Source organism: Penicilliopsis zonata (genome assembly GCF_001890105.1).
Source record: "Penicilliopsis zonata CBS 506.65 unplaced genomic scaffold ASPZOscaffold_5, whole genome shotgun sequence".
NCBI classification, from domain to species: Eukaryota; Fungi; Ascomycota; class Eurotiomycetes; order Eurotiales; family Aspergillaceae; genus Penicilliopsis; species Penicilliopsis zonata.
In genome coordinates this window covers 306,372-331,022 of record NW_019208915.1, presented here as the reverse complement: position 1 = coordinate 331,022, position 24,651 = coordinate 306,372, and the positions used below count along the sequence as shown (strand labels likewise).

The 24,651-nt window shown below is 51.4% G+C and overlaps 9 protein-coding genes across 9 annotated transcripts; 5 read left to right on the top strand and 4 right to left on the bottom strand.

The window, feature by feature from the left end:
- Positions 1-121: 121 nt before the first annotated feature.
- ASPZODRAFT_131072 (hypothetical protein) lies at positions 122-1,250 on the top strand. The gene is made up of 4 exons (XM_022722659.1): positions 122-467; positions 546-750; positions 815-1,023; positions 1,089-1,250. The coding sequence occupies exons 1-4, from the start codon at positions 293-295 to the stop codon at positions 1,169-1,171; spliced, it is 672 nt and encodes a 223-aa protein (XP_022582059.1). The 5' UTR covers positions 122-292; the 3' UTR covers positions 1,172-1,250.
- Positions 1,251-1,766: 516 nt separating this feature from the next.
- On the bottom strand, positions 1,767-3,633 carry ASPZODRAFT_64221 (hypothetical protein; the record flags this gene model as incomplete). The annotated part of the gene is made up of 3 exons (XM_022729213.1): positions 1,767-2,397; positions 2,459-3,521; positions 3,585-3,633. The coding sequence occupies 3 exons, from the start codon at positions 3,631-3,633 to the stop codon at positions 1,767-1,769; spliced, it is 1,743 nt and encodes a 580-aa protein (XP_022582058.1).
- Positions 3,634-7,202: 3,569 nt separating this feature from the next.
- ASPZODRAFT_63640 (hypothetical protein) lies at positions 7,203-10,072 on the top strand (the record flags this gene model as incomplete). The annotated part of the gene is made up of 2 exons (XM_022729169.1): positions 7,203-8,575; positions 8,650-10,072. The coding sequence occupies 2 exons, from the start codon at positions 7,203-7,205 to the stop codon at positions 10,070-10,072; spliced, it is 2,796 nt and encodes a 931-aa protein (XP_022582057.1).
- Positions 10,073-12,888: 2,816 nt separating this feature from the next.
- On the top strand, positions 12,889-13,459 carry ASPZODRAFT_1712825 (hypothetical protein). The gene is made up of 2 exons (XM_022726958.1): positions 12,889-12,956; positions 13,004-13,459. Exon 2 carries the CDS (start codon positions 13,059-13,061, stop codon positions 13,323-13,325), a length of 267 nt encoding a protein of 88 aa, XP_022582056.1. The 5' UTR covers positions 12,889-12,956; positions 13,004-13,058; the 3' UTR covers positions 13,326-13,459.
- Position 13,460: 1 nt separating this feature from the next.
- Positions 13,461-16,413, top strand: ASPZODRAFT_1713093 (hypothetical protein). Its single transcript, XM_022726959.1, has 2 exons — positions 13,461-14,121; positions 14,233-16,413. The coding sequence occupies exons 1-2, from the start codon at positions 13,697-13,699 to the stop codon at positions 16,163-16,165; spliced, it is 2,358 nt and encodes a 785-aa protein (XP_022582055.1). The 5' UTR covers positions 13,461-13,696; the 3' UTR covers positions 16,166-16,413.
- A 247-nt stretch (positions 16,414-16,660) lies between these two features.
- On the bottom strand, positions 16,661-18,395 carry ASPZODRAFT_141133 (hypothetical protein; the record flags this gene model as incomplete). The annotated part of the gene is made up of 3 exons (XM_022724721.1): positions 16,661-17,922; positions 17,986-18,130; positions 18,162-18,395. 3 exons carry the CDS (start codon positions 18,393-18,395, stop codon positions 16,661-16,663), a joined length of 1,641 nt encoding a protein of 546 aa, XP_022582054.1.
- A 706-nt stretch (positions 18,396-19,101) lies between these two features.
- Positions 19,102-19,483, bottom strand: ASPZODRAFT_131066 (hypothetical protein). Its single transcript, XM_022722657.1, has one exon. It carries the CDS (start codon positions 19,403-19,405, stop codon positions 19,208-19,210), a length of 198 nt encoding a protein of 65 aa, XP_022582053.1. The 5' UTR covers positions 19,406-19,483; the 3' UTR covers positions 19,102-19,207.
- A 272-nt stretch (positions 19,484-19,755) lies between these two features.
- Positions 19,756-20,716, top strand: ASPZODRAFT_165685 (hypothetical protein; the record flags this gene model as incomplete). The annotated part of the gene is made up of 2 exons (XM_022726724.1): positions 19,756-19,834; positions 19,890-20,716. Exon 2 carries the CDS (start codon positions 19,892-19,894, stop codon positions 20,714-20,716), a length of 825 nt encoding a protein of 274 aa, XP_022582052.1. The 5' UTR covers positions 19,756-19,834; positions 19,890-19,891.
- Positions 20,717-21,443: 727 nt separating this feature from the next.
- Positions 21,444-24,097, bottom strand: ASPZODRAFT_14993 (hypothetical protein; the record flags this gene model as incomplete). The annotated part of the gene is made up of 10 exons (XM_022725548.1): positions 21,444-21,575; positions 21,654-21,835; positions 21,934-22,059; positions 22,130-22,415; positions 22,484-22,544; positions 22,618-23,233; positions 23,299-23,342; positions 23,410-23,663; positions 23,713-23,887; positions 23,955-24,097. The coding sequence occupies 10 exons, from the start codon at positions 24,095-24,097 to the stop codon at positions 21,444-21,446; spliced, it is 2,019 nt and encodes a 672-aa protein (XP_022582051.1).
- Positions 24,098-24,651: the final 554 nt, after the last annotated feature.

Here is a 24,651-nt window from a genome sequence, read left to right as displayed (position 1 = left end):
GGGAAACCAGATCCCTCTCGCTCTCGCTCTGCCACTTCAACCAGCTCTATCAGACCGCCAGGACCACGCCTCGACTGTAGACTGATCACCCTCGTTGAAAAAGAAAAAATCACTCCGTTCCTAGCTCTACGTTGAGCCTGTACCCTGATCGGGAATCTTTGAGCCGGTCTCTCTTGGGTTATCCGAACGGCCGCAACCCAGGCAACAGACGCATCCGCGGACGTCCCTCCTCGCCCTCCTTGCCCTCTTCGCCTCGGGAGACCCTACCTACCTCAACCGGTCTAACATCGAAATGTGGTCTTGGTTTGGCGGCGCTGCCGCCCAGAAGCGGAAAGATGCGCCCAAGAACGCTATCCTGGGGCTCCGCGAGCAGCTCGATATGCTGCAGAAGCGGGAGAAGCACCTGGAGAACCAGATGGAAGAGCAGGATGCAGTAGCCCGGAAGAACATCTCGACAAATAAGAATGGTGGGTGGTAAAATCGGCTGGACAGGCCAGCCGATCGGTCTATGCAAAGAGCGCTGACTTATCTGTGGGTATCTCTAGCTGCCAAAGCTGCGCTCCGACGGAAAAAGGTGCATGAAAAGAACCTCGAACAGACAACGGCGCAGATCGCACAGCTTGAACAGCAAATATACTCTATCGAGGCGGCGAACATCAACCTGGAGACCCTGAAGGCAATGCAGAATGCCGGAACTGCCATGGCCCAGATCCACGGTAACCTGACTGTCGAGAAGATCGACGAGACCATGTATGTGTGCTTGCTACAAACAGCTATATATATATATATAGATAAATAGATGCTGACCGTGCAGGGACAAACTCCGCGAACAACACCAGCTCAGCGAGGAAATCTCCCAGGCGATCACAAACACTCCGCTGGGCGAACAGCCCGACGAGGACGAGCTGGAGGCAGAGCTGGAGGGTCTGGAACAGGAAGCTATGGACCAACAGCTGCTTCAAACCGGAACCATCCCCGTCGCCGACCAACTCAGTGGGCTACCACCTGCGGCCAACGGAGAGCGTACGTCTTCCCCCCCTTTTCAATTGTGTTTCTTCTTTTTCTACTTTACTCACCCCTTTTCCCAGTCAAAGCCAAGTCAAAGCAAATCGAAGAAGACGACGAAGAAGCCGAGCTGGAAAAGCTGCGTGCCGAAATGGCCATGGGATAGTTGCATCGATCATTGCCCGTCTGACCTTCTATTTTGTGGTTGTTTCCTCTTTTTTTTTTTTTTTTTTTTTTCTTCCCTTACCTCGTGGGAGCGGAGGCTGAGCCCTTCATACCATTACCTACCTACTATAAGGCTACATGTTCCCCCCCCTCTTCTTTCCACATTTTCTTCATCGACAAGTCAATCTATACACTTTGGCGTAATCCTGTCTTTTATCTTGTTCTTCTTTGTTGTGCTTAGCTTTTTCCCTCGGATCCAGGCGTCTTTATTCAAATACAACCATACCATCATATCAAGAATCCGATATACTTCATTTCCTAGCCTTCTGCTCACTGCAAGTCAGGAATCTATAGACTCCGTCTTTATTATGATAAATAGTACAGTGAAGACAGGCTGACTTGGTTATAATTGATTAGTTAAGATATTGAAATTCTGTGATTTGCTAGGTATAGATGAGGAAAAACTCCCAGCGCCTTCCATGCGACACGCCCTCCCATGCTCAAAGATTGATCACCCCTCCCAAACCAAGGATCATTATACCGTAACGCCATGTGTCTCCTCGCCTCCCCCGGATCGCCTCTGCGAAGATGGGTGTTTAGGGGAACCAGGCATAGCTCTTCAAGGGAGTCGCTCGGTGACCGTGTTCAATCTCGCCTTGCCACCTGGACTTCCACTCCCATTCACTGGTAGCGCTCTCGAGGAGAGCCTCTCTGCAGTCGGAGGGCAGCTCGGAGAGAATCTCTGGGGAGAAGAATTCTGGATGGCGAGCGTCGGACGCACTGAGGAGGCCATTCGGCCCCAGATCATGCACATCCCCGTCTGGGCCGGGGAGGCCGAAGTTAGCACGCGGGGGCGTCTCGTAGTGGACATCGAGAATGGCGAAGCGACGGGATAGGGCCGGCGGAATGGTTGAAAAGATGGTAGTGGGTGCTTCTTGTTCTTCCCCAGTTTTCTCCGCGGCCGATTGGGCATTCGAGTCGGGTTGGGGGTCAGCCTTTGTTTCTGCTTCTGTTTCCTGGGCGTACTCGCCACTGCCATTCGTCAGGCTCAAGGTGGACATGCCCTTCATCAACCTGGAGGTGGTCTGGGGGTCAGATGGGGGAATATGCTCCCAGCGAGCGTGAGATGGCTGCATGATTTTAGGATAATGCATGGCGTTGGTGTGAATATCGTACACTCCTTGCATCACCTGGCGACGCCCGTTCAGAAGAAGGGTGTTGAAATTACTGCATCGAAGATATGGTCAGAGAGTAATCGCAAAGATAAAAGAATGGGATGGCTTATTACCTGGCTTCCCGTGCATGCTCCACCATCCAGTTATCTCCAGTCACGGCGACCTTGCGCTTCTTCGGATCGACGGCTTTGCCGATCGGCACCGGAACCGACGGTGCGCCTGTATGATAGACGCTACTAGCACCATGCCAAGCCACGTATTGATTCTTGTTGTATGGCTCGCCGGGCGCAGGCAGTCTATCCTCGGGAACGGCGAGGTCGCCCTCGACATCTCCGCGCTCACTTGCCGCCTTGACATCGTAGTCATCCACAATCTTCCTGCCACCCACCACGATCTTTGCCCCGAATTCTCTGAAGACGGAACGCGCCGTGACCACGCCAATGGCGCGACCCTTGTAGGAATGCGGGATGATATCGCGCTCGATGAGATCGCGCTTCGCCTCATCGTCGATGATGATCTTGTAGAGCATCCGGTGTTTCTGGAAGAAGAGATACGAGTCGCGGAACCCAATGCATCGTGCCGGCTCCGTCGACAGCATATACTGTCTGTCCCCACGGTTGAGGATGGTGAACGTGCGCACCCGGTACTCGCGTCCGCCTAGCAGATTGCCGTCCCGGTCGACCTTGGTCTCACCCTCCGGGTCAACCGGCAGGGCCACTTCATCGTTGAGAATCTCCATGGCCTTCCCGTCCTTATCGGTTGGGATTTGGCTCGCATGCGAAGCACCCCGGTTCCGCGCCCAGCGCCCTCCACTGGCTGCCGGCCGTCCACGCCGGCGCTTGACTGGGGTTCCCGAATGGGCTGGGGCGGGAGCAGATCCATCATCCGGGGCATCCCAGTCCGGCGGGCGGTTCTTGGGCGGCCGACCGATTCGACGCTTGCGTGGGATGGCCGAGACGCGACCACCGCCCCGGGCGGGCGGCGAGGGGGCGCGCGACGGTGGGTTCGATTCGGGCGCAGGCGACGGCACGGCCTCGTCCTCAGGCTCGGGCGGTTCGATCTCTAGATCCTTGTCTGACTCATCGTCGTTATCGTCCGCGACCGAAGCCTCGGGCGATGCGGGCACGTCAGCCATCTCCTCATCGGACAGGTCGGGGATGGTCGGCGGAGCTGTCTCTGGAACGCGAATTAGCTCAACAAAGAGTTAGGTAAGAGAGAGCCGATATTCTATCTACATACTCAAAGATTGGGCAGCTGCCTGCGCAGCTGCGCGTAATTTGCGTGGCATCTTGTTCGCAATTCGCAGAAAGAAGAAAGGGCGACGCGATGAACGACTGTGACACTCTTTGCTGAAGGAGTCCGACCTGCCAGTAAGTTCAGCCGGAGTGATCGGGAATACTATCTTCCTCTCCGGTACAGTCACGTGGGAATAAACCAGACCCTAAGCCCTAATAAGTCAAATACAGACTAGAGGCTTGGCGGATAGTGACGTCATGATATTCTATATTCAATCCTCCTTCAATAACACCCTGTATTACCCCAATATTCTCTCAGAATCTATTATTTCCATCCTAGCAATCCAAGAGGAGTATTACTGTTCAAAGCAAGAATAGCCGGGCGAGTGGTCTCTTGACTACGGTGTACCACCTAGCCTGGCGGCCTTATGGCTGTACAGGCCTGACCCCGCGCCAGGCTCAGAAGTGACGAAACCGAGGGAAAAAGTGGGAATTGAAGGCGAGCATTACACGGTGCGACTGGTTGCACCTGCACTTCGAGTCATAAAAGTCGGTCAAGTAGCCCCGTTGGACACGAGTAGGGCAGACAATCAGGTACTCGTAGGAAGACGCCCTGAAGAACCGACGGCATGCAGCATGTGCTGTTCTGTACCTGAGAAGGCTGAGATCGTCATTTGCCACATATTAGAATACAGAGTATGGAGTAGCAGAGTAGGTACTTATGGATTATTCTGTCGTGTCAAAAAAGAAAAAAAAAACAAGAACAGAATAAGGAAAATAGAAGAAAAAACTAAATAAAGAGGGAACACCTGGTGGGTGAATAAAGCTTGCAGTTTGCATTCTGCAAAGAGCGGCCTGCAGATGACCTATACCTCGATCAACCGGATCTGCTGTTCCCTTTGGCCGATCGAGAGAATCGTCATATCGTGATCTGTAATGTCTCCAACGAATGCATTCCGAAGGAGGTACTCCGGACCTAGTACTTCGTAACTATAGGTATGTCCGGTACTCCGTACATATCTTACACAGGTCCTGAGACTCCGCATGTCGTCTCAAGCTTGTTAAGAGATCACCGTGTCCACGACTGGTATCCCTCGCAACCCGAGACCGTCGCACGGGTAAATGTCGCATCGTGACGCATGGCGTGGTGGTACGTATATAGTATATAGTGAGTGGTGGGATACAAATTTAGCATCGATTGCATTCAAGCAAGGAGCTGGGCGATGATGTTGTCATGGAGAGGCCTGGACTGGTTTCGAACTCTGCGGGCAAGACAGAGTGGTCAAGAATATGAATACTAGAGCGCGTTAGATATATACCTTAGACTGAGGTAATATTTCGATGTATATAATGCCAGCTGAATGGCTGCCCTGGCTGTACTCCGAAAAAAAGTCTCTCGCAAGCAGGCTGGCCACGATACGAGGCCTAGAACGGGGTGAGTAAAACAAAGAGCGTGTTTCACTCAGCCTCCATTGAGGAATGCCGATGAGCTGGAAAATCTCGCATCAATGATAGAGAAAAAAAATACCGCACTGAGCTGGCGTGGAAGAGGGAGCATGGACCGCCGACATGCCGTAAGGGGAGAAAGAAAAGTCGCGGTCGGAAGATGGCACAGGGCAGCAAAAGGGAGCCAGACAAGGAGAGATACCAATCGCTAGGGACACTCAGGAGTAGTGAGTCGTGACTCGACTGGTTTCCTTACAATAATAATGTATGGAATTTCGAATTCCACTCCCCTTACCACCGGTCTGAGTGGCTCTGGTGCACTTTTGTTCCTGAGAATAGTTTGGGTCCTCCCCCCACCAGTGGTAGTGACGTGAGAGAGGTATTATCTTCTCTGCCCACCAAAGGCCAAGCAGGAGATCTCTCTCCCCTTTACGGTTTCTCTTGTTTCACCGTCAGTCAACTCTCATCTCAAAAAAGCCGGTATTGCCATCCCGAAACGCCCGCCGATCTCCGAGGAACCCCCTTCCCCCTATGTAGTACTCTGTTCTGTATATTGCCATCTCCTGTTGGCCGGGAATCCACTGTGCTGTATCCTCAGAATATCCGAATTCTCCCCTCAGTATGAATGTGGAAGGTTATGATTTATCCCTTTCCGCCGGCTTCTAGGTTGCAACTCGCCAATCTGGTCCGACGAAAGAGGGGTAGAGTCCGTACTCATTGACTGGGCCTCGTTGCTTCGCTTTCAGTCACCGGCTCCATCGCGAATCCCCACCTCTGAGAGATGGTGAGGGCTTTTGCCTCTCTCAGTTTTTCTTCGAATCTACTTACTGATATGCATTCCATCCCCCTGATTTCAGCTCTGTTGCTGTTCCCGGGGGGGGGGGGGTTGTCTTGTCGGTCTTATTTTTTCCCTTTTGCCACTGACCTGCAGATGCTGTCAGAGAGCTGATGCCAGATGGTCGGCCAGGCAGGTAAGAGGAGCAGTAACCAGGTAACAGTCAGTTGGTTAGGCTAGGTAGTTACCTGGTAACTAGGCACTCGTAGACTGTAGCAAGCCGTCGGGAGTGGTTTAAGCAATAAGGCCCGGCGCTGTCAGTTGCCTTCAGAACCCGATGCGGGCAGCCTTATTCGATAGCCAAAAAAGAATCGAGTCACAGCTAATATTAGTAGTTGGTGGTGGTAACCTGACTGATTGGGAGTGAGAGTTATTATCTTTCAGTACTAACAGGTACTGAAGAAGTCCCCTCACAGCTGATTTCTCTCAGTTAGTCCTGCTTTACCTCTCACCCCATCACTTTTAATTTCTCTCTTCACTACTTCCCCCATTTTATCTCTCTCTCTCTCTCTTTCCCTCTCTTCACCTCTCTCTCTTATTACAATCTTGCACACTCTGGTGGGTTTTGTTCCCAGTGTGGCTGTCGGGTCCCTCATCCCGCAAAGTTCCTTAGCTCGTCATCACCCGGCCAGTCTTTTTCCTCACTTTGACTCCGCACACACTTCTCCTCTTTCTCCTCCTCTTCCCCTCCAAACCTTTACCTCACGTCACCGACTTTACGTTCTCCTCCTCGCCTTTTTCTCCCTGTCCCCTGCGCACCTCTAGTTGCCGACGCGCCCTTTTTTCGAATGGAAGCGCCGTGATGGCTTCTCCGAACGGTACCGAATCGCATGGCGATGCCGACCTGACCAAACTGCCTGTCCTTCCCAGGTGAGTCGAACGGTGGAATGAGTGGTGGTGGACACAAAATCGGGGCGGTTACTTGAGCTTCGACATATCTGCTTTCTACCCTCTCATTCTCGTACATTGAGCTTGACTGGAGGTTGAGAGGGGGAGGGAAGAGGTTGCCACACTGGGTTGAGAGGGTGTGGTGAATATACCCCCACAACCTGGTGATGAGCCTAGGTGACCTCACATATAGCCCTTCTACCTCTATCGAGATACAGGCGGTGATTTGCAGTCTTCGGAATGTGGCTTATATGCTGTATCACATCTAATGCACCCTCATCCTGGACCCCAAATCTACCTTGTTCTTATCTATAGCTCTCTTCCTGTGAGGTGGTTGTTCGCCACCTCCCCCCTATCAGATGATCCTTTTTTTTTTCTCTTTTCCCTCTTCTACTGTCTATACCTTGATGTGGCGGTGTTTCTCTGCCCTGGGCTTTTTCTTTTGCTCTGAACATGTTGCCACTCATTCCTGTTCAAATTTCACCGACCTGGTTTACTGACTCGACGGACAATAGCAATGGTTTACATGAAGACGATCATATCGGTTCCAACAGCACCACTCCTTCCGGCATCGCGACCCCGCAGCCCGACCCTGCGGACAAGCGTCTGCCGTCCATAATGCACAGCTTCTTCCAGGTTGGTGTTTCATCTACCGCGTCTCGCCCGTCCAAGTCATGGTCTCCCAAAGAAACTTCCGCTGCCGTTGGTGGCGACCAACCGAGTGCGGAAGAGGGCGCCCACACCAAGGACAGTAAACAGAGTTCCGGGTGCACCTCAGCCTCGGGCTCCTTTGTCCTGTTGGAACGCGAGCAAGCCTCGGATACCAGCAGATCTTCCATGCTCTCCGCGGATGCGGGACCCGAGAAGCTGGATCTGGAGGGCGCCGCGTTGAACCCCACCACCAATCTACCCACACCCCCCAGTTACTCTGCCTGTTCCCTTATGCAGAAGGATCCCGACGCTGCTCTGGCAATTAGTCCGGACAAGGGCGTTGGCTCCATCCTCACTGCCCTGAAGAGCTACCTTTCCTCCTCTACTTCTTCCTCCTCGGCGAGCCCGTCCGAGTCGGGTTCCCGCCGTCACACCTCGCATCCTGTCTCCAGCGTCTCTGACGATCCCGTTCTTGCATCTCACTTCTCCAACCCTTCTCTCTCGACGGCTGCCGATGGGCTCGGTCTGCCAGAGAATTTGCTTCTTGATCATGAAAGACCGCATCTTTCCATGTCTTCTGAGAATTTGACCAAGCTGACTGGTTACGCGGCCGCTGGCTCGCGCCTAAAGAATACCCCTCCTTTGACCCCGCGTGCCATGTCCAACGAGTCTCCTCAGGCGGACCATCAGCAGCCTACGCCCGCGACATCCTCCCCCCGTTCTGCCGAGGACTCCTCGCAGCAGCAGCAGCACGAGAACTGCGACTCCAATCAGCAGCAAGTCCAGGCGGATGATATTGCCAAGCAGACCGACGAGATCACTGGAAAGCTCAATGATGTCTTCCGTCCCCAGCAATCCGATTCGACTCGCACTGGCGGACCCACAGTGGACTCCCTGAAGGGAAAGCTGTTTGTCAAGATTTCCGAAGCGCGCGGGCTTCTGCCCGGGTTTGACCCTTATGTGGTTTGCGTCTTTGAGTGGAACGAGTGTATCTCTAAGGGAGCCCAGGACGCCGACGAAGAGGGCCATCGCTTGGAGCGTGACTCTGGTCGCCCCATGGCAATTCCCATGCGCAGTCGGCAGAGCAGCAACAACAGTGCGCTCGATAACAACACCCATGATCACCACAAGAGAGCACCCGTCACGGACCCCCACTGGAATCATGAAGCCGTCTTGTATGCACCCTATATTCAACTTCTCCCCTGTTTTTCTCCTCCCAATCATATCTAACTTTTTTTTTTTTTTCCAGTGATGTCCTGAGGGAAGAATCTGAAATCGATGTCTCGGTGTACGACCGTTACAACCACGAAGCTTTCCTTGGTCATGTCCGCCTCAGTGTCAATCTGAAATCAGACAGCAACCGCCTTGAAGGGTGGTTTCCTTTGGAGACGCGTGGCGCCGGCGATAACCCCGTGTCGGGAGAGATTCACTTGGAGATGCGGTTCGAGAAGACCGAGAAGAAACAAGTGGGACCCAATGATTTCCAGATTTTGAAACTGATTGGCAAGGGAACCTTTGGACAGGTGTACCAGGTCAAGAAGAAGGACACGCAGCGGATCTATGCTATGAAGGTTCTTTCCAAGAAAGTTATCATACAGAAGAAGGAGATCGCGCACACCCTGGGCGAACGGAACATCCTCGTGCGCACGGCCATGTCATCGTCGCCATTTATCGTGGGTCTGAAGTTCTCGTTCCAGACGCCGAGCGACCTTTACTTGGTCACCGACTACATGTCCGGTGGCGAACTGTTCTGGCACCTGCAGAAAGAAGGTCGATTCCAGGAGGACCGGGCCAAGTTCTACATTGCCGAGTTGATCTTGGCTTTGCAGCACTTGCACGACCACGATATCGTCTATCGCGACTTGAAGCCGGAGAATATTCTGCTCGACGCTAACGGTCACATTGCGCTGTGCGATTTCGGACTGTCCAAGGCCAATCTGACGAAGAACGATACCACGAACACTTTCTGTGGAACGACGGAATACCTGGCCCCGGAGGTCCTTCTCGACGAACAGGGGTACACCAAGATGGTTGATTTCTGGTCGCTGGGCGTCCTCGTCTTCGAGATGTGCTGCGGATGGAGCCCCTTCTACGCCGAAGACACCCAGCAGATGTATAAGAACATCGCCTTTGGCAAGGTCCGGTTCCCCCGCGATGCGCTGAGTACAGAAGGTCGCAACTTCGTCAAGGGCCTGCTAAACCGTAATCCCAAGCACCGTCTGGGTGCCAAGGGAGACGCCAAGGAACTCATGGCACACCCGTTCTTCGACGATATTGACTGGCAGGCTCTCAATCGCAAGGAAGTTATCCCTCCCTTCAAGCCCAAGCTCAAGTCCGATACCGACACGTCCAACTTTGACCCCGAGTTCACCACCGCCCTCGAGACCTCGGCGTCTCTGAACGACCGTGCGGCGGCGTTGGCCAACGGATTAATGCAGGCGTCAACCCCGTTGTCTCCCGGGATGCAGGCCAACTTCAAGGGATTCACGTTCGTCAACGAAAACTCCATCGACCACCATCTCCGGAACTACCGAGGCGACCGCATGGATGAAGACGAAGATACTTGGCAGCGCTCCCACCGCTCCGGGAACTCCACGGACCATCACCGGATGAGCGGCATTCAAGGTGGCGATGTGGGCATCTTCAATGTCGACGACAACTTTGACGTCTGATTATGTCTCTTTGCATGAACCCTGGCGTCCCGTGCTGCTTGCATATATCGGTTGAGGATTCTCTTCTCTTATCCTTTTCTTCTTCTTCTTCTTCTAATCTTCCCATTTCTCGCTGTCATGTACATGCCTTCATGCAGTAATGGGGTCTTGAAGATACAACCAAACCTTCTTTTCGGTCATGTCTCTTTTGAGAGCCATCCCTAATAATTCGGTTTTATCTCTGCTCGAAGATTTCAACTTCTAATGTGCACACGACGGTACTCAAGGAAAAAGTTCTCCACGACATTGCTATTTGCCTGACATCCTACTCGGTTTCAATGGTTAGAGGGGTCACATTGCTCCATCACAAGCTCTGCTAGACAGGGGTATCTATTTTCATGCTACAGTCACTGGAATAGAGCTTCTGCAGGTTTTAGGTTGGATGGCTCTTTTTATTTGCCTCTAAGCTACTTTATTATCATTGATCCTGTCCTGCAGTCTTTGATGTGATTGATCTATTGTCCCCCCCATCTCCCCCCCTTTTTTCGCAATGTCTTCTCTCTTCTGTTATATTGAATCCTTTCCAGCATTGTAGATTAGCCTTTGGCATGTTCTACATTATTTTTCACCATCATACCCTATTGTTCTTGCTCTTTCTTATCTTGCCCCTTTCCCTCATCCCCTCTGCATTTGCTCGGACTGGAGTCGGTGTGCCGTCGTATTTCCGGCGACAAAGGCGAAACGTCACGGTTGATCGTTTTTCTTTTTCCCTTACCCCCCTCTTCCCCACACACTGCATGATGGAATTTAGGGAAAAATGGCGGTTTCTTTCTACGATACCGGGTCTCCTTTTTCGTTTTTCCTGCCTTGAGCTAAGCTCGAGCCAGGCTTGAGGGTTAGGCGAAGCTGGACCTGGATCGACTAGCTATGAGACATGAACATGATGTATTTCAGGTTCGTCTTCTGGGCTTGACGTGGGAGACTCTATGGAGTAGTACCGACTTAGTCTAGGAAATGAAATCAATAAATATGTCAACCTATTCTGGTGCTTAGTCTGTAGTGATCATTGGTATTTTAAACAGAGAGTACTCTGTACGGTACTTTGTACCCCGTCATGCCAGTCGCAATCTAAGGTTGGGATGATCTCCAATATGCAGAAGCAATACTACTACATGACCATTCACTAGTGTATGGGCATCATACAGGTCAGTGGCTTTCAGGTACTGGGTATATATAGATAGATAGATATTGCCTAATTCCAATCAAGTCCTGGATTTATAGTATGTACTACTTTTTCTTCTGGTATGGCCCAAGTCTTCCGGTAGGGGTTACTCCATAGAGTATTAAGTCAGAAAGCCTCCTCATTATGCTACATAGTAGTACTGTCAATTCAATAATGATCGACACAAGCTACGCAGTAGTCTGCGCACTAAGGACAAAAGTGTGATAGCGAGCAAAGTAACTAAAAAGTCAATAGTAAGTTACCTAGGTAGTTATGGAGCACCACTTGTAATTAGTTGGACAGGACAGTGGAGGCATTGCTTAAAGATTTATCAGGAGATCTCCTGAGCATACTGTACTCCGTATAATTCATCCTTATAGATAGTTATACTAGGTATAGTCATCTATAACTAGTATTGGGGCATGTAGATTGACGGGCGATGACAGGCAGTTTATGAGTTGAATATTAAAGCGCCTAGAATTAGAGTCACCAGTCTGTGAGTCCATACTCCGTACTCCGTACCCGTGAGCGATATGGTTGAAGTTTAATTAGAGAATGTCAACCTTGGAAGTACTCTATATACTCCATTTGGGACGTACTCCGTAGCTAGTCCGTACTCCGTACTGATAACCGATAGATCTGATTTGAAAAATAGTGGACTCCTTCGGCTGTCTCAGATCATCCAGAGTCTCCCGTATTATATGGAGTACGGGAGTACCAGCTAGTCGAGTGGGATCATATGGATGGGTAGGAATCTATTTTAAGGGATCGAGTCCATGTCAGCAGTCAAACTTTCATGATAGTTTACTCGGCAGTGAACAATGTGATGCATGGGAAATACTCCGTCATGTTCGATAGGCAAGCCTCCCAAATGTCCACCTCGTATTTGCGAGTGATTGGCTTGCGGATCGTCGTCGAGAGAGTTTGGTAGTTGCTGTTAGGCTGTTGACTATCAACTGTTTCCTATCAGGATTCAGCACGGAGTAAATCGTTCTCATCGATTCTCAAGACTGCGGTCATAGACTACGAATAGGTAGTCTCCTCCCCCTGTGAACACTGAATCAGTCATTCGAGATGAGATAACAGAGATCAAAAAAGGGGCTGGCTTAAGGACCCTGAGGTTGCAAGGGCACTAGTTAGATACCAAGGCGGTTAGTCAGTACTCGGTAGTGGCACTAACCTATTCCGGCTTAAGGAATGTCCCTGGCGCTAGTCCGTTTTCCGATCTCCACCCGTGACTGCGCTAGCCTCCCAAAACGGACTAGCCACCACGACGGGCGCTTGACGCGCTGTTTGGGCCGCACCAGGAACGGTTCGTGTCAAATAATGGCTTCGTGGGCTCGCGTTCGCTCCGTGGTGCTGCTCCGTACTACGCCCTTGTCTGTCGCTTCAACCGCATCGGTTCTCGCTGGTCGGGCGGAAAAATGGATTCCACCTGGCTGTCAGGGACTCGGGAAGCCAAGACTTTTGACTCGAGCGTCGCTAGGGTGATGGTTGTCTAACACACGCAGAGAAAGAGGTTGCTGAGGGCCTTCAGGGGGCCGCCCCGGCTGGAAAAGAGGTACGTACTACTTCGTATGGCACCAGCTCAATTGATTCATTATTGTTATGCATAAGCTATGGAGTTATTACTGCGAATGAAGAAAAAAAATATGGAGATATTATTGTTCTGTACAAACTGGTGTTGGTGTGTCTTCCAGGGTCAGGAACAAAGGCTGACTCGATCGCAGAATCCTTGCTGGATTCGGTCTCCTTTAATGGCTAGGGAAACGCCCCTCCCCCTGGATGTCAAGAGAGAGCCGCTGCACACACGCAGCACGAGTTCTCCGCTCTCCTCCACACCTAACACTTCGTCATCCTTCTAGCACGAGCTTACTGGGTGCTGTGGGGGCGATCGGCTGTCCAGTGCCGACTCCCATTCATCCCCTGGATGTTCCTTGCTTGCCCTTAAACAAAGTGGCGTGGCAGCGGCATGCGAGAAATACCAAAGCTGGAGAGAGGAGAGAGCTAGAGGCAAAGAGAGACAGAGCTTGGGTCAAAAAGAGCGAGTAAAACCAGCCAATATTAATCGTTTCATACAAGTACTTTTTCTCTTACGTCTACGGAGTATCGTGGAATTTTTCTCTCTTCTCCCTCTCTCTCTCTCTCTCTCTCTCTCTCTCTCTCTCATAACCCACTCACCCACTCACACAATCCCCTCCCCCCCTCTCTAAACGAAGCCAACTACTTTAGTTTCAGAGAATCGGTGTCTCTTGTCACGACGAACTGAAACCACTCCCGCTCTCCTCCTTCCCCACTCTGTTTTGGATGATCGACTGTCAGTGTCCAGTATCCAAGTGTCTTGTCTCTACCTTCTTCTCAACAAACCATCCTTCCACTCAATACTGGTCATATCGAGCCGCTGGACGCCCAATGCTATCAACATGAGTATTGTCGCCAGTAGACCAGAATGCCCTACTGTGCCCTACTCGCCTGTCGCTCACCAGAGCCATGTGGTCAGCAACTACAAGGACTCGGACTATGCAGTGACGGTGCAACCCATTTCCACTCGCAGCCCCTCCGTCTCCTCCTTCAAAAGCAATTACAGCGTCTCCACGTCTCCCACCATCTTCTCGCCCACGTCGCCGAGCGCCTCCTTTAGTGCGTTCGGTTCGTCCTCTTCGTTACCGAAACTCACCGATTCCATCTTCAAACGCTTGCCTCAGGAGGTCTATGATGGAATCCTCGATCGTTTACAGTACCTGCATACAGGGCCTCACCAGGCAGGTTGCACGACATGTTTTCAACGTGACTTACACGCCCTGTCACTCACCTGCAGGGCTTGGGAGAAAGCAGCCAGGGGAAAACTGTGAGTGAGACAAAAAGCTGGACAGTGCTTTGGGCCACGGACAACCAGCTGTGGTGATGTTGATGGTGGTAGGGGCGGTGGTTGGCTGACCATGATTTATTTGATTTCTAGGTACAATCGAATCCACATCATGGGGAACGATTCCCCAGCCCAGTTGAAAAAATACCGCATGAAGAGAGGCAGTCGCCTGAAGCTCCTTCGCAGGACTCTCCGGGAGAGGAAATTGCTGGCCAATCTTGTCCTGGAACTCCGCGTGCCGCAGATGGATATGGTTCTGGCAACCGGGAAACAAAGCACTGTATGGCAGGAGTATCGAGACCTGGTTGCCTCGGTGGTAATGGTCTGCCCCAACCTGGAACGGCTGCTGGGCTTGACCATCCCCTTCAACCACGAATTCGACCGTCTGACCCACGCCCTGTCGACTCGCAAGAAACTGAAGGAGCATACCTGGATCCTGGGGGAAGCGCCAGAAGCCCTTGAAGGCTCTCCTCGCAGCTCATCCTGCCCGGGAAGCTTGGGACCCCTGGAGATGTTTGAATTCCTCAACTACCACGCTTCCTGGACCAACCTCGAGTCCCTGATGCTGTATGCTCTTGATGAGCACAGTGCCATGGAGCCCAGTATATTCCTTCGCATGTTCAGCATCCTACCGTCGTTGCGCCATCTTTGCATTTCGTCCTTCGACGCGGACGCCTTCGGAGACAGCACGCTCCTGTGTCTACCGGCTCTCGAATCCTTGCGATTGGAAAGCCTGCCGGGCGTCACTGATGCTGGCTTGACGCAGTACACCTCCCGCCCGGAAGCTCAATCTCTTAAATCCTTGACGATTATCGAGCAGGATATCGAATCCTTGTTGGTGGTTTCGAAGATTCTGGCCTCCCTAAGGCAGCTGGAACGCTTCAAGATTGTCCAAGCAGGAAAGTGCCCTACATTGCCCCTGGGAAGCATGATTCTTCAGCCGCTACTAGCTTCCTCGACCCTCAAATACCTGCACTGGGATGTTGTCAGCCCCAATGCCGCCACCGCTCTCAGCACGCTTGAGACTGCTCCCTTTCAGAAGCCCCCTAGGCACATTGAGACACCCAACTCACACCTTGCGCAGAGCATCCTGGCCGCTGGTTTCCCGCAACTAGAAGCCGTTCGTGCACCGTCGGACATCGAGCCCGCTGGAGTCATCCAGTCGGTCTGTCGACCCATCACCAGAGGGCGCGCACTCCTGCAGCCGGACCGGTACAGCCTGCCGCGAAGCTCGCACGGGTCCGTCAGTACCCGGCCAATGGCGCTCCCTGCTGGGAACAATCTCACCTCGGCACGCATCCGCGCACAGACATTCATTGATATGGCCGCCAAGGATACTGAGACGGGAATGAAAGTCATCGTCACCGACCATTCCGACGGCTACGTCCCAGAAAATGCAGAGGACGTGTCTTCAGACGACGAGTCAGCCGATATGGATATGGAGGAATTCGGCGTGTGGAAACCGCGAGATAAGCACAAAGTCGATCTCGCTTCGGAGGAGGAGCGCGACGGACCGGTCACCGTGTACGAATTCCGGATGCCGGCTTATATGGGACGAGTAGGCACACGCTCCTTAACGAAGAACGCGCCGATCCCCAAGTTCATCCTTCGTCCGGATATTCCAGGGGCGGACGCGGACGGTGGATTGGTCGGGTGGAAACACCTGCTGACCTCCAACCAGTCTCTGACCTATGCCTCTGGTGTTGGGACGACCTGCTTCGGGAACCGCGCCAGCACCATGCTCCTCCCTCTGGAAGAACCGCTATCGCCAGCGTCGACGCCCACCACGTCCCGCTTCGGATGGGGGAGTATCGGCAGTCGCTCAGCACTGGCCACGAGCCCCAACACACCCATCACACCTACAACGCCGTGGAGCCTGCCCTCGTCATCTACACCACCCTGGGAGAAGGACATCTGCACTGGGTCCTGGAACCACGGCCACAAGAATGGTCGAGACTGGTCGTATCACATCGAACGAGAGCGACCCGGCAATGCCGAGCCCATTGACATCAGGCAATTTTTCTAAGATTGCATTCCAGGAGTTTCCCCACGCCCCATCTATTCGTTTCAATCACTCAAATCATGTGATATGCTTCGACAGTAACGATGCCACCACCGAACTACCTACATCAGCCATCTCATTTGCCAGGATAGCCCTCCCTCTGTATATTCTTCTCTCTTTTTTTTTACATCCTGGTGCTGGTGCCACTTTCTCTATCATGTCTTTTTTTGAGTTTATACCACCATGTTTACAACCCGGCGAACGGAAAGGATCTAACGTTTTAATCTAACATTACTGATGGCGTGTATGGACGGATCCGAATATGGATTCTTTTGCTTTTTCTTCTTTTTTTCTTGGTTCCTATTTTTACTGAGATATATGGGTTTCATGTGCATCAGTGTGTACACTAGTTATCAATACTTGATATCCGAGGCTGGCTCGGATTAAAGAAACGAACAAGTATCTCGTGGACTGAAACATATGATTTGGGTAGAAAGCTATACTATACCCATGAGCCATTCACAACGGATAAATGAAAAACATATTCTCCCCATCCGTCAAATCGAGCAAGGAGATCTCCACCTCCTCCGTGACGGGGTTGCCCATCGCATCACGCTTCTCAAGATACGCTCGTCCGGAATTACCGCTAGACCCCTGTTCTGCGAGCCAGGCCCGACGGAGCGCATTGCGCCGGAGCAGAATGGCTCGGATCCCAAATAGACAGAGCGGACAGCCAACCCAGCTGATCACGATCTGGGCAATCCACGCAGGGTAGTAGCGGGGCGCGTCAGCGACGACCCATATCTGCGGCGAGATGATATTGGCGATCCCATACGCGACCATGAACAGGGCGTTGCGCGTCATCTTTTTCGTATGCCCTGCTGCGCTGGACGTGGTCCACCCCAGGGTAATGATGTAGGTGACTCCGAAGGTCCCGCCTGCGAGAATCAAACAGGCTAGCAGGGCGAGTTTGCTGTCCCAGGGGAGCGCGACCATCCCGATCCCCCCGGCGATGGCGGGGAGGCACCAGAATAAGCCCCAGAAGGCGGCTTGGCCGGGGAATAAGCGCAGGAGGACGGCGGCGACGATGCAGCTGGCGACGGAGAAGCCGCCGCTCGCAGCCGCGACGAGGGTGGAGCCGAGGTCGGAGACGCCCAGACTGACGAAGAGTAGGTTTTGCTGGTAGGCGAGATTGTTGGAGAGCATGAGGGTGAAGGCGGCGAGGAAGAAGAGCCAGGAGACCGGGTCGCGGAGGGCCTCGCGGAACTGGTGCGGTTTGAAGTGCTTCTGCTCGATGGAGCTGTGTGTTGCGGCGTGGATGCGCTGCACGGCGTACACCTTTTCACGGGTGGTCAGGAACCGGGCCTCGGTCGGATTGCTCGGGTAGTAGAACCAGGTGTAGGCGGCGAGGAAGAGCGTGATACCCCCCGTGACGACCATGAAGAGTTTCCAGGGAGGGACGGAACTGTTGCTTCGGAGAAGGCCGTAGGCGATGAAGCCCGCGGGGATGGGCGAGCCCATGCAGGAGATCCAAAAGAGAGGCTGCGCCGTGCTTTGTTCCTGCGGTTTTAGAAACATGCCCAGCGTGATCTCCATGGCGGGCACAAGGGGCGCTTCGACCGCGCCGAGGAAGAAGCGCAGCGCGATCAGGCCGCCGTAGTTGACCGCCGTACAATGCAGCAGGACAATAACGGCCCAGAGGAAGATGGATCCAGCCATGAACTGCCTCAGCGGCAGATGTTGGATGAGCCAGTGGCCGGGGAGCTGGGCGACGATGTAACCTAGTCAGGGCTCGCATTAGGGATGGCTCTGGAAATACATACACAAAAAAAGCTCTCACGTACCCACATAGAAAATGGTGTTGAGGTTGTCATAGTCAGTATTCCCGATATGGGTGTCCTCGAACAAGTCCAGGATGGAGGCATAGGACAATGTGGCTTTGTCGATCTGCATTGCATTTTGGTCAGTGTATCCTATCCCTTTTGATAGCTATCTAGAGGCAACGTAGTAAGCACCATACAAACAGCATCAAGTTGATGAGTAGCACAAGGGTCAGAATCCATAGGTGCACCTTCCTGACCACTCGGCCCTCTTCCTCGGGAGACAATGGCTCTGCGTCGTGCTCATAGAGCTTGAGAAAAGCAAGTGTCACATCTGTATCTTTCTCTGTAAGAACCCTATCTCCTATAGCCCGGAGACGAGAGTTGCTCTCCGGGACACCACCCGATTTGGTCTTATCCAAGGAGGTCTCCATGGGGAATTCTGAGCACAGCATGTGATGGAGAAGTAATTAGTTCAGAATTTGATTCAAGATCTGGAAATCCCAAAGCTGGAGAGCTGATATGTTGTAAGGATGACGGATATTGCGTGATTCTCGTATATTGATGGTGTCTCTCCAGAGAGCAAAGTCGAAGACCCCTCATCTGCCCTGCCAATAACAAATGACAGTCTTATCTGTCACCTATGCACACCCAATGGTGCCATCAAAGATGTGGTGAAAGCTTGACAGGATGGGGGGATCTGGAACTAAAATGGGCGACATTGTAAGGCGTCCTATCTTATAAATGCGAAGATTAGCATTGTTACACAAACCGGAAGGGGAGAAGCGCCATTTGTTGAACCTTGTTGATCAGTAGCTTATTAGCTTATGGGCAGAAATAAACCATGAACTGGCTATCTTACAGGATGGAGCAAGTAAATCAAGAGCTGGACGTTGAGATGACGAGGTCCAAGCAAGACATCTGGATATGGTCTCGTGCTATAATTTTGTGGCCTCAGGCAAACACGAGACTCAACGTGCGATTGCAGCCACTTGGACAACAACAGCTCTTTCAGACATCCTGCATTCGAAAACCGCTCTGAATTTATGATTTATATGGCCTCGAGGACTTAGATTTTAGCAAACGAAGGTCTATTGGAAAATATCTAAGGATCAGAAGATGAAAAGCTAACGGACTGACAGGAAGAATCGATGCCTCAATCAGCCACCTGCTTCTTATGCCATATGCCAACTGCAGCCATAGCATTGATCTCCAATCGGCAATTACCGTATGAGTAGTGGCCCACCTAGGCTCGAGAGATAACCTCAATGGCTCGATAACGTGCTTCGATATCGGGGGATCCTTGACAAAGCTGCTTTGAAAAGTGCGGGGAGATCCAATGGATCTCTTTGTTCTCTCCACATATCTGCCTGCTAGACAAGGATGAGGGCTGTGATTCCTTTGTTTCAAGCTCTTCATCAGACACCCAAGCAGGGATACCCATGTTTGATCCTCACAAGTGCCTGGCATAGACAAAGATAGGGAAGGTAAGTTCTTTGTTTCGACTTCAATGTCTAGGCTACTGAAACACAATTCATTGTTCTTGGTTTCAGAGAACAGGCAGCCAGGAGGCATTTCTTTGTTCTCAATTTCCAAGTCTAGGCTGTCATTGGACAATTTCTTTGTTTGGAGAGAATCCTTTGTTCGGCACATCTGGAAAATGCCGTATGAACAGCATGAGGGTGTCTCAGATGAAGGTATATAAAGACTTCTTCTGGTCGACAGAGCTGAATTCAATCTTTCCTTCCTTACCAACTCTTTCTACTCCAAATCTCCTTCTCATTTTGAGACTAAGCCTGTAAACACATCTTCCACTAACACCTTCTTATCTGTCGTACATCAGTTACTCGAAAAATCAACTAAGATCACTCTTGTAAGTATGCACACAGACTCTATAACCCACAAAAACTGGTTTGCTGACGTTCCAGACATGGTAAGAATATTCCGCGAGGGTGAAAACCCCTTCGAGGCAGAACAAGACCCGATTACAAACGAAGAATATCTGGAGGCTCTCCAGCTGACCTCCAATGTTGTTCCACGGGAAATCTTCGAACATATTTACGAGTCTAGAACCGATTCCGGAGATAGCGGCTCTGAAGTCTCGTCTCTCGACGAGAATGAACGAGCCATGATTTCCGGCATCTTCGCCGACATCCACGCCCGCCGGGCAGCCGCTGAGCCTTTCGAGGAGCAGTCGGCAACCGCACTTACGGCCGTGATGGACCACTATGCCGTCATGACGGAGAATTTCAACCGGGACCTGCAGAACCTGCCCGCATTTGCGGACATGTTTGAAACAACCCCCGTTGTCTTCCCCAGCACGCCCATTTCTTCTAATCTGGTCACGATCCCTTTCGACTTCGCCGAGACGCCAGACAGCCTTTACCTGTCTCCCGCCGCTATCGGTAACGAAGACCACGGAATCCAGTTCCGTACTTGGTTGGTCGTGGTGATCACTTTACGCCCTCGCGACTCTGCCGAGCACGCGTGGTGGCTATACGAAGGTGGCTTACAACGTCGTGAGGCGTACATCATCGACCCGGATTGGCCGGGATGTCATCTTCCAGAACTGGCAATCGAGGTCAAAGGATGGTTTATGAATGCGGACGAGATCTATGAGGCCGCAGACCAGCGGTTCCGGCAACTGGATCTCCTGTTTACCACCATGGGCTTCACATTTGGTTATCCACTTGTAAAGGCTCCCCTAAACTTGAATCAAAACTCCAGCTGTGCCGTTGAAAACTTCCTGCAGTAAGTAGACACACCTTCGTATGTCTGTAGTCTGTAGTGGAGGCTGTCTGACCTCCATTTTCTTTTCCCTTTTGTAGTTCCTCCTGTGTGATCTTGAAAGGTACAACTTCCACTAACAAAGAAGTTCCTGTCAAGAACCACAGAAAACATATAAAACCATATAAAACCACCAAAAAAAGTTAAAACTACAAACCCTACAAAAACAAATAGAGAGAGGGATGAGCTAAAAGGTTCATTCATAAGGGACTATCCTCGGTGATGTCTCGAATGAAGCCTTCTATCAACCAAGCTCTCCCTCTCAAAATAAAAAGCTGCCTATGAAGCAGCTTGCTTTTTTCCTAGCTTACATCTTTAGAACAGAAAACCGCAATGAAATTTATTTTTTACCTTCAAATCAAATGATCCCTCGTAGAGAAAATTCCTTTTCGTAGCCGTAGACGTAGACGTAGACCGTAGACTTATAAGGCAGACGCCTATTGTCTTTGCCGCTGTAGAACCGCATATTTTAGTCTTAAAGATTGATCAAAATGATAAGCAATTTGGATTTGGTCTGATAATCAGATAAAATAAGACTTGATCAAGGGACACATCATATAGTCGTACTGCTGGAATAGCAAGCTAATGGCCAATTCTGTAGAACCATCCATCACCGAAGAAAGAAAAAGAAACATCATATAGAGCCAAGAGAACCGAAAGACGGAAAACACAGTAGTAAGTCAGACTTGATAGCTTCACAGTCTGGCCAGGTTCACAACTTCGCCGGGGGCATGGTAGGTCGGAACCTTCATGTCCAGAGCATCGCCCGAGTATCCCAGATCCTCCGCAGTGAGGACGGCGCATTTCTCTCCGATGAGTAGAGCAGTCTGTGTGCAGTTAGTGAGCAGTCTATTCGTAACATAAAATTTGGAAGAAGAGGAGAGGGGGGGGGGGGGGTCTCTTACACTAAAGGTATTGCAGCCCACGTTGTCTGGACAGATCGACAAGTCGCAAACCTTCAGACCCTTGACACCGTGGACATTGAGACGCTCATCAACGACACCGTGTTTGACTATAGAGTTGCCTTCACGTGGTGCCATGCTGCAGGTTCCTAGCGAGTGCCAGGTTGTTTCGACGTGGCGTTGAACTTTGTTGTGAATTAGTACTGGATTGTCCTATTCCAAGAAGATACACACACACACACAGAGAGAGAGAGAGAGAGAGAAAGAGAGAGAGTTGACATACCCCATTTCTCAATGTGCTCGATATCTTCCTTGCTATAATTGAGGGACTCGCGCGTGTCCTGCTGATTGGAGTTAAGGAAATTGGCAGCTGGGGATTTCCCAGGCTCGAGAGGCTGGGACCACGACCCTGTGGCGTAGTTAGTGAGCAATAAAGCATTGATCATTATAAGGAAATAGAAAGCCAAAGTAAGCCTTACCATGCTGAATACCGGCGCTGAGATGATTCGGACCGGCATATGCTTTTGTGGTTGCCAGATCCAAATCGAATGCACGAGCAGGAGAATCGTACGAGAAATGCGGATGCATTCCCGTCACTTCGCCTGCATACGCGTTCATGCGTCGAGCGGTCTCTCGGGACTTGATATATCCCCAGACCATGGGCGCCATGTCGCGCTTGTCATTCATAAACCCGGCGTCAAAATCTGGAGTATCGTATGGGTCGGCAGATCGAACGTGTGTTGAGCCTCGAGAGAAAGGGTACTCCTACATGCACACCGTGAGCTTCAAAAAAAATATTCTAAAAAGTGTATATAATGTGAGTGCCTGCTTACCAAGAAGTGAAACATGGTGAAGAATTTGCCAGGAGGCATGAGCATGTGGTCACCAAACCAGCTGTGATATGGAGTTAGATACTATTGAATAGAAAGAATAGATAGAAACCAAGGTAGAAAAAAAAGGTTCTTACCCAGAGATAACCGAGTAATGCATGACTGGCTTGTCAGGCTTGTTCTTGAAGTAGCTCTCCCACCCACTGTTGAATTCGGGCGTGGGCCATTTTTGCATCTCGTTCAGTTCTTCCTGCGTAGGCCGGATCTTCACACCGGCATCAATGCCGTTTGTGGCGAGAGGTCCAGTGCCCTTCAAATTCCACTCCTCAAACACCTTCTTCTGGACTTCCGGGTCTCCACGGAGAAAATCATCAAAGGACTCCACATCTGGCTTTGCTCTGTACACGGAGAAAGTCAGGTAATGATCCTGGAAGTTGAGTCCCACACCGGGCAGGTCGACGATCGGCCTGATGCCTGCACGGCGAAGCTTCTCGGGGTCCCCGATCCCAGAGCGTTGAAGGATGAGCGGAGAGCTTAGCGTGCCAGCGCTGACAATGATCTGCTTACGAGCCCGGAAGACCCTGCGCGGAGGCTCGCCTTCACCAAGGTGCTTTGTTGGCACGGTGACGACGCCCACTGCTCTGCCGTTCTCGATGATGACCTTGTCCACTTTGGTGTTGCATTTGAGGTGGAGGTTGGTATACTTGCTCCGAGTGCTGTGGACGTAGGCATGAGCGGCATCACTGCGACGGCCTGTTGAGTGTCAGAGGAAAGATATCACTTCACTTAGTAAACTTCGTGATGGGAGGAAACGATACCGGTGTCACGGTTGATCCATTTCAGCCAATGTTCGGCACCATGTCTATTGATTGCAACTTGTCAGTACTTTTCTCCGGCAGCACCTTGCAGTCGCTCAAATATATGCTTACCCTGTTTTCAAATCCTGCAGGTCATCTGTAATAGGAATGTCCTGGGATTCGGCAGCACGCAGGAAGTCCTGCATGATGGGATACGTATGATTTCCAAACGAGACCTTGATAGGACCTTCGAACCCGTGTATGTCCCTGTTGTTGCACGCTCTCTGGTACGTTTCATGTTTCTTCATCAGGGGGATGAGCTCCTTGGTCGTCCAGCCCTTTGCCTGGAAATCATCATAGTCGGAGGCAGACGCACGGGTGTACATCTAGGTTGGATGGATCAGCAATCTTATCCTTACACATACCATCTCCCACATTGCGGTAGCGCGTGTGTACCATGAAATTGATAGAGCTGCCTCCTCCAAGCACATGGGCGCACGGAACAATTGCCCTGCGTCCATCAAGCCATTCCGAGGGCCGAGAATAATAGAAGGATGCAGTCTTCGAATCAAGTTTCATGTTCCGGGGATAGATTCCCGGACGGTAAACCCTTTGGCTTCGCATTAGCACTCATCAGAGTACCCATCTCAAACATTTGATAGAGAGATGGTTTCTACCAGGGATTGTTGAGGTTGTCTTCGCCTGCCTCGATCAACAGGACTGAAAGATTGTGATCGAGGTTGGCAAGACGGCCGGCTGGAACGCAGCCAGCACTGCCACCACCGCAGATGATGATATCAACCTCCTCGGGGATGGTCATCCTGTATCTTTCTGATCTTTGGTCAAACTCGGTAAGGGAGACACATCGAGGCACTGGGGTTCTAGGTCAAGAGTGTAAACCGCTTCTATATACTCACTGCTGTAAACCCCGCATATAGATGGTAGTGCTGGACTGTCCGATGGTTAGTGCGGAGATATCTCTATCTCCAAGAAAGAAGCCATACAATCCCGCATCAGCAACCCCTCAGGAAATAACGGACTGGCATTCTCCGCAACTAGAATCATAAGGCCTATTGGCACAACCATTGTGTCGGATTGCGGAGGGCATGAGGGGAGAAGAGAACTAAACTAGGCTGTGTTAAAGCGCCGGCGAAGACCTCCAGCGAGACGATTGATATTGTCCAAGCGGAGAACATGTGACAGGCAGTCTCCTTTTGGCGTAGAAAGCAGGGATATCTGACTCTTGAGAATCGATTCTGGCCAACGACAAAGCGGGGGAAATGTCGTGGCAATGATGCATCATGATGGAGGTCGCGGATTAGTATCAATCTATCATTGGGCGCCGGAAAGCTTCCCACAGAAAGCAAGACATCC

Coding starts and splice junctions, on each gene's coding strand:
- ASPZODRAFT_1712825 (XM_022726958.1), top strand. CDS start 13,059: ATGTCAAGAGAGAGCCGCTGCACACACGCAGCACGAGTTCTCCGCTCT.
- ASPZODRAFT_131072 (XM_022722659.1), top strand. CDS start 293: ATGTGGTCTTGGTTTGGCGGCGCTGCCGCCCAGAAGCGGAAAGATGCG. Junction 468..545: donor CATCTCGACAAATAAGAATG/GTGGGTGGTAAA, acceptor GGGTATCTCTAG/CTGCCAAAGCTGCGCTCCGA. Junction 751..814: donor GAGAAGATCGACGAGACCAT/GTATGTGTGCTT, acceptor CTGACCGTGCAG/GGACAAACTCCGCGAACAAC.
- ASPZODRAFT_131066 (XM_022722657.1), bottom strand. CDS start 19,405: ATGGGTATCCCTGCTTGGGTGTCTGATGAAGAGCTTGAAACAAAGGAA.
- ASPZODRAFT_1713093 (XM_022726959.1), top strand. CDS start 13,697: ATGAGTATTGTCGCCAGTAGACCAGAATGCCCTACTGTGCCCTACTCG. Junction 14,122..14,232: donor AAAGCAGCCAGGGGAAAACT/GTGAGTGAGACA, acceptor TTTGATTTCTAG/GTACAATCGAATCCACATCA.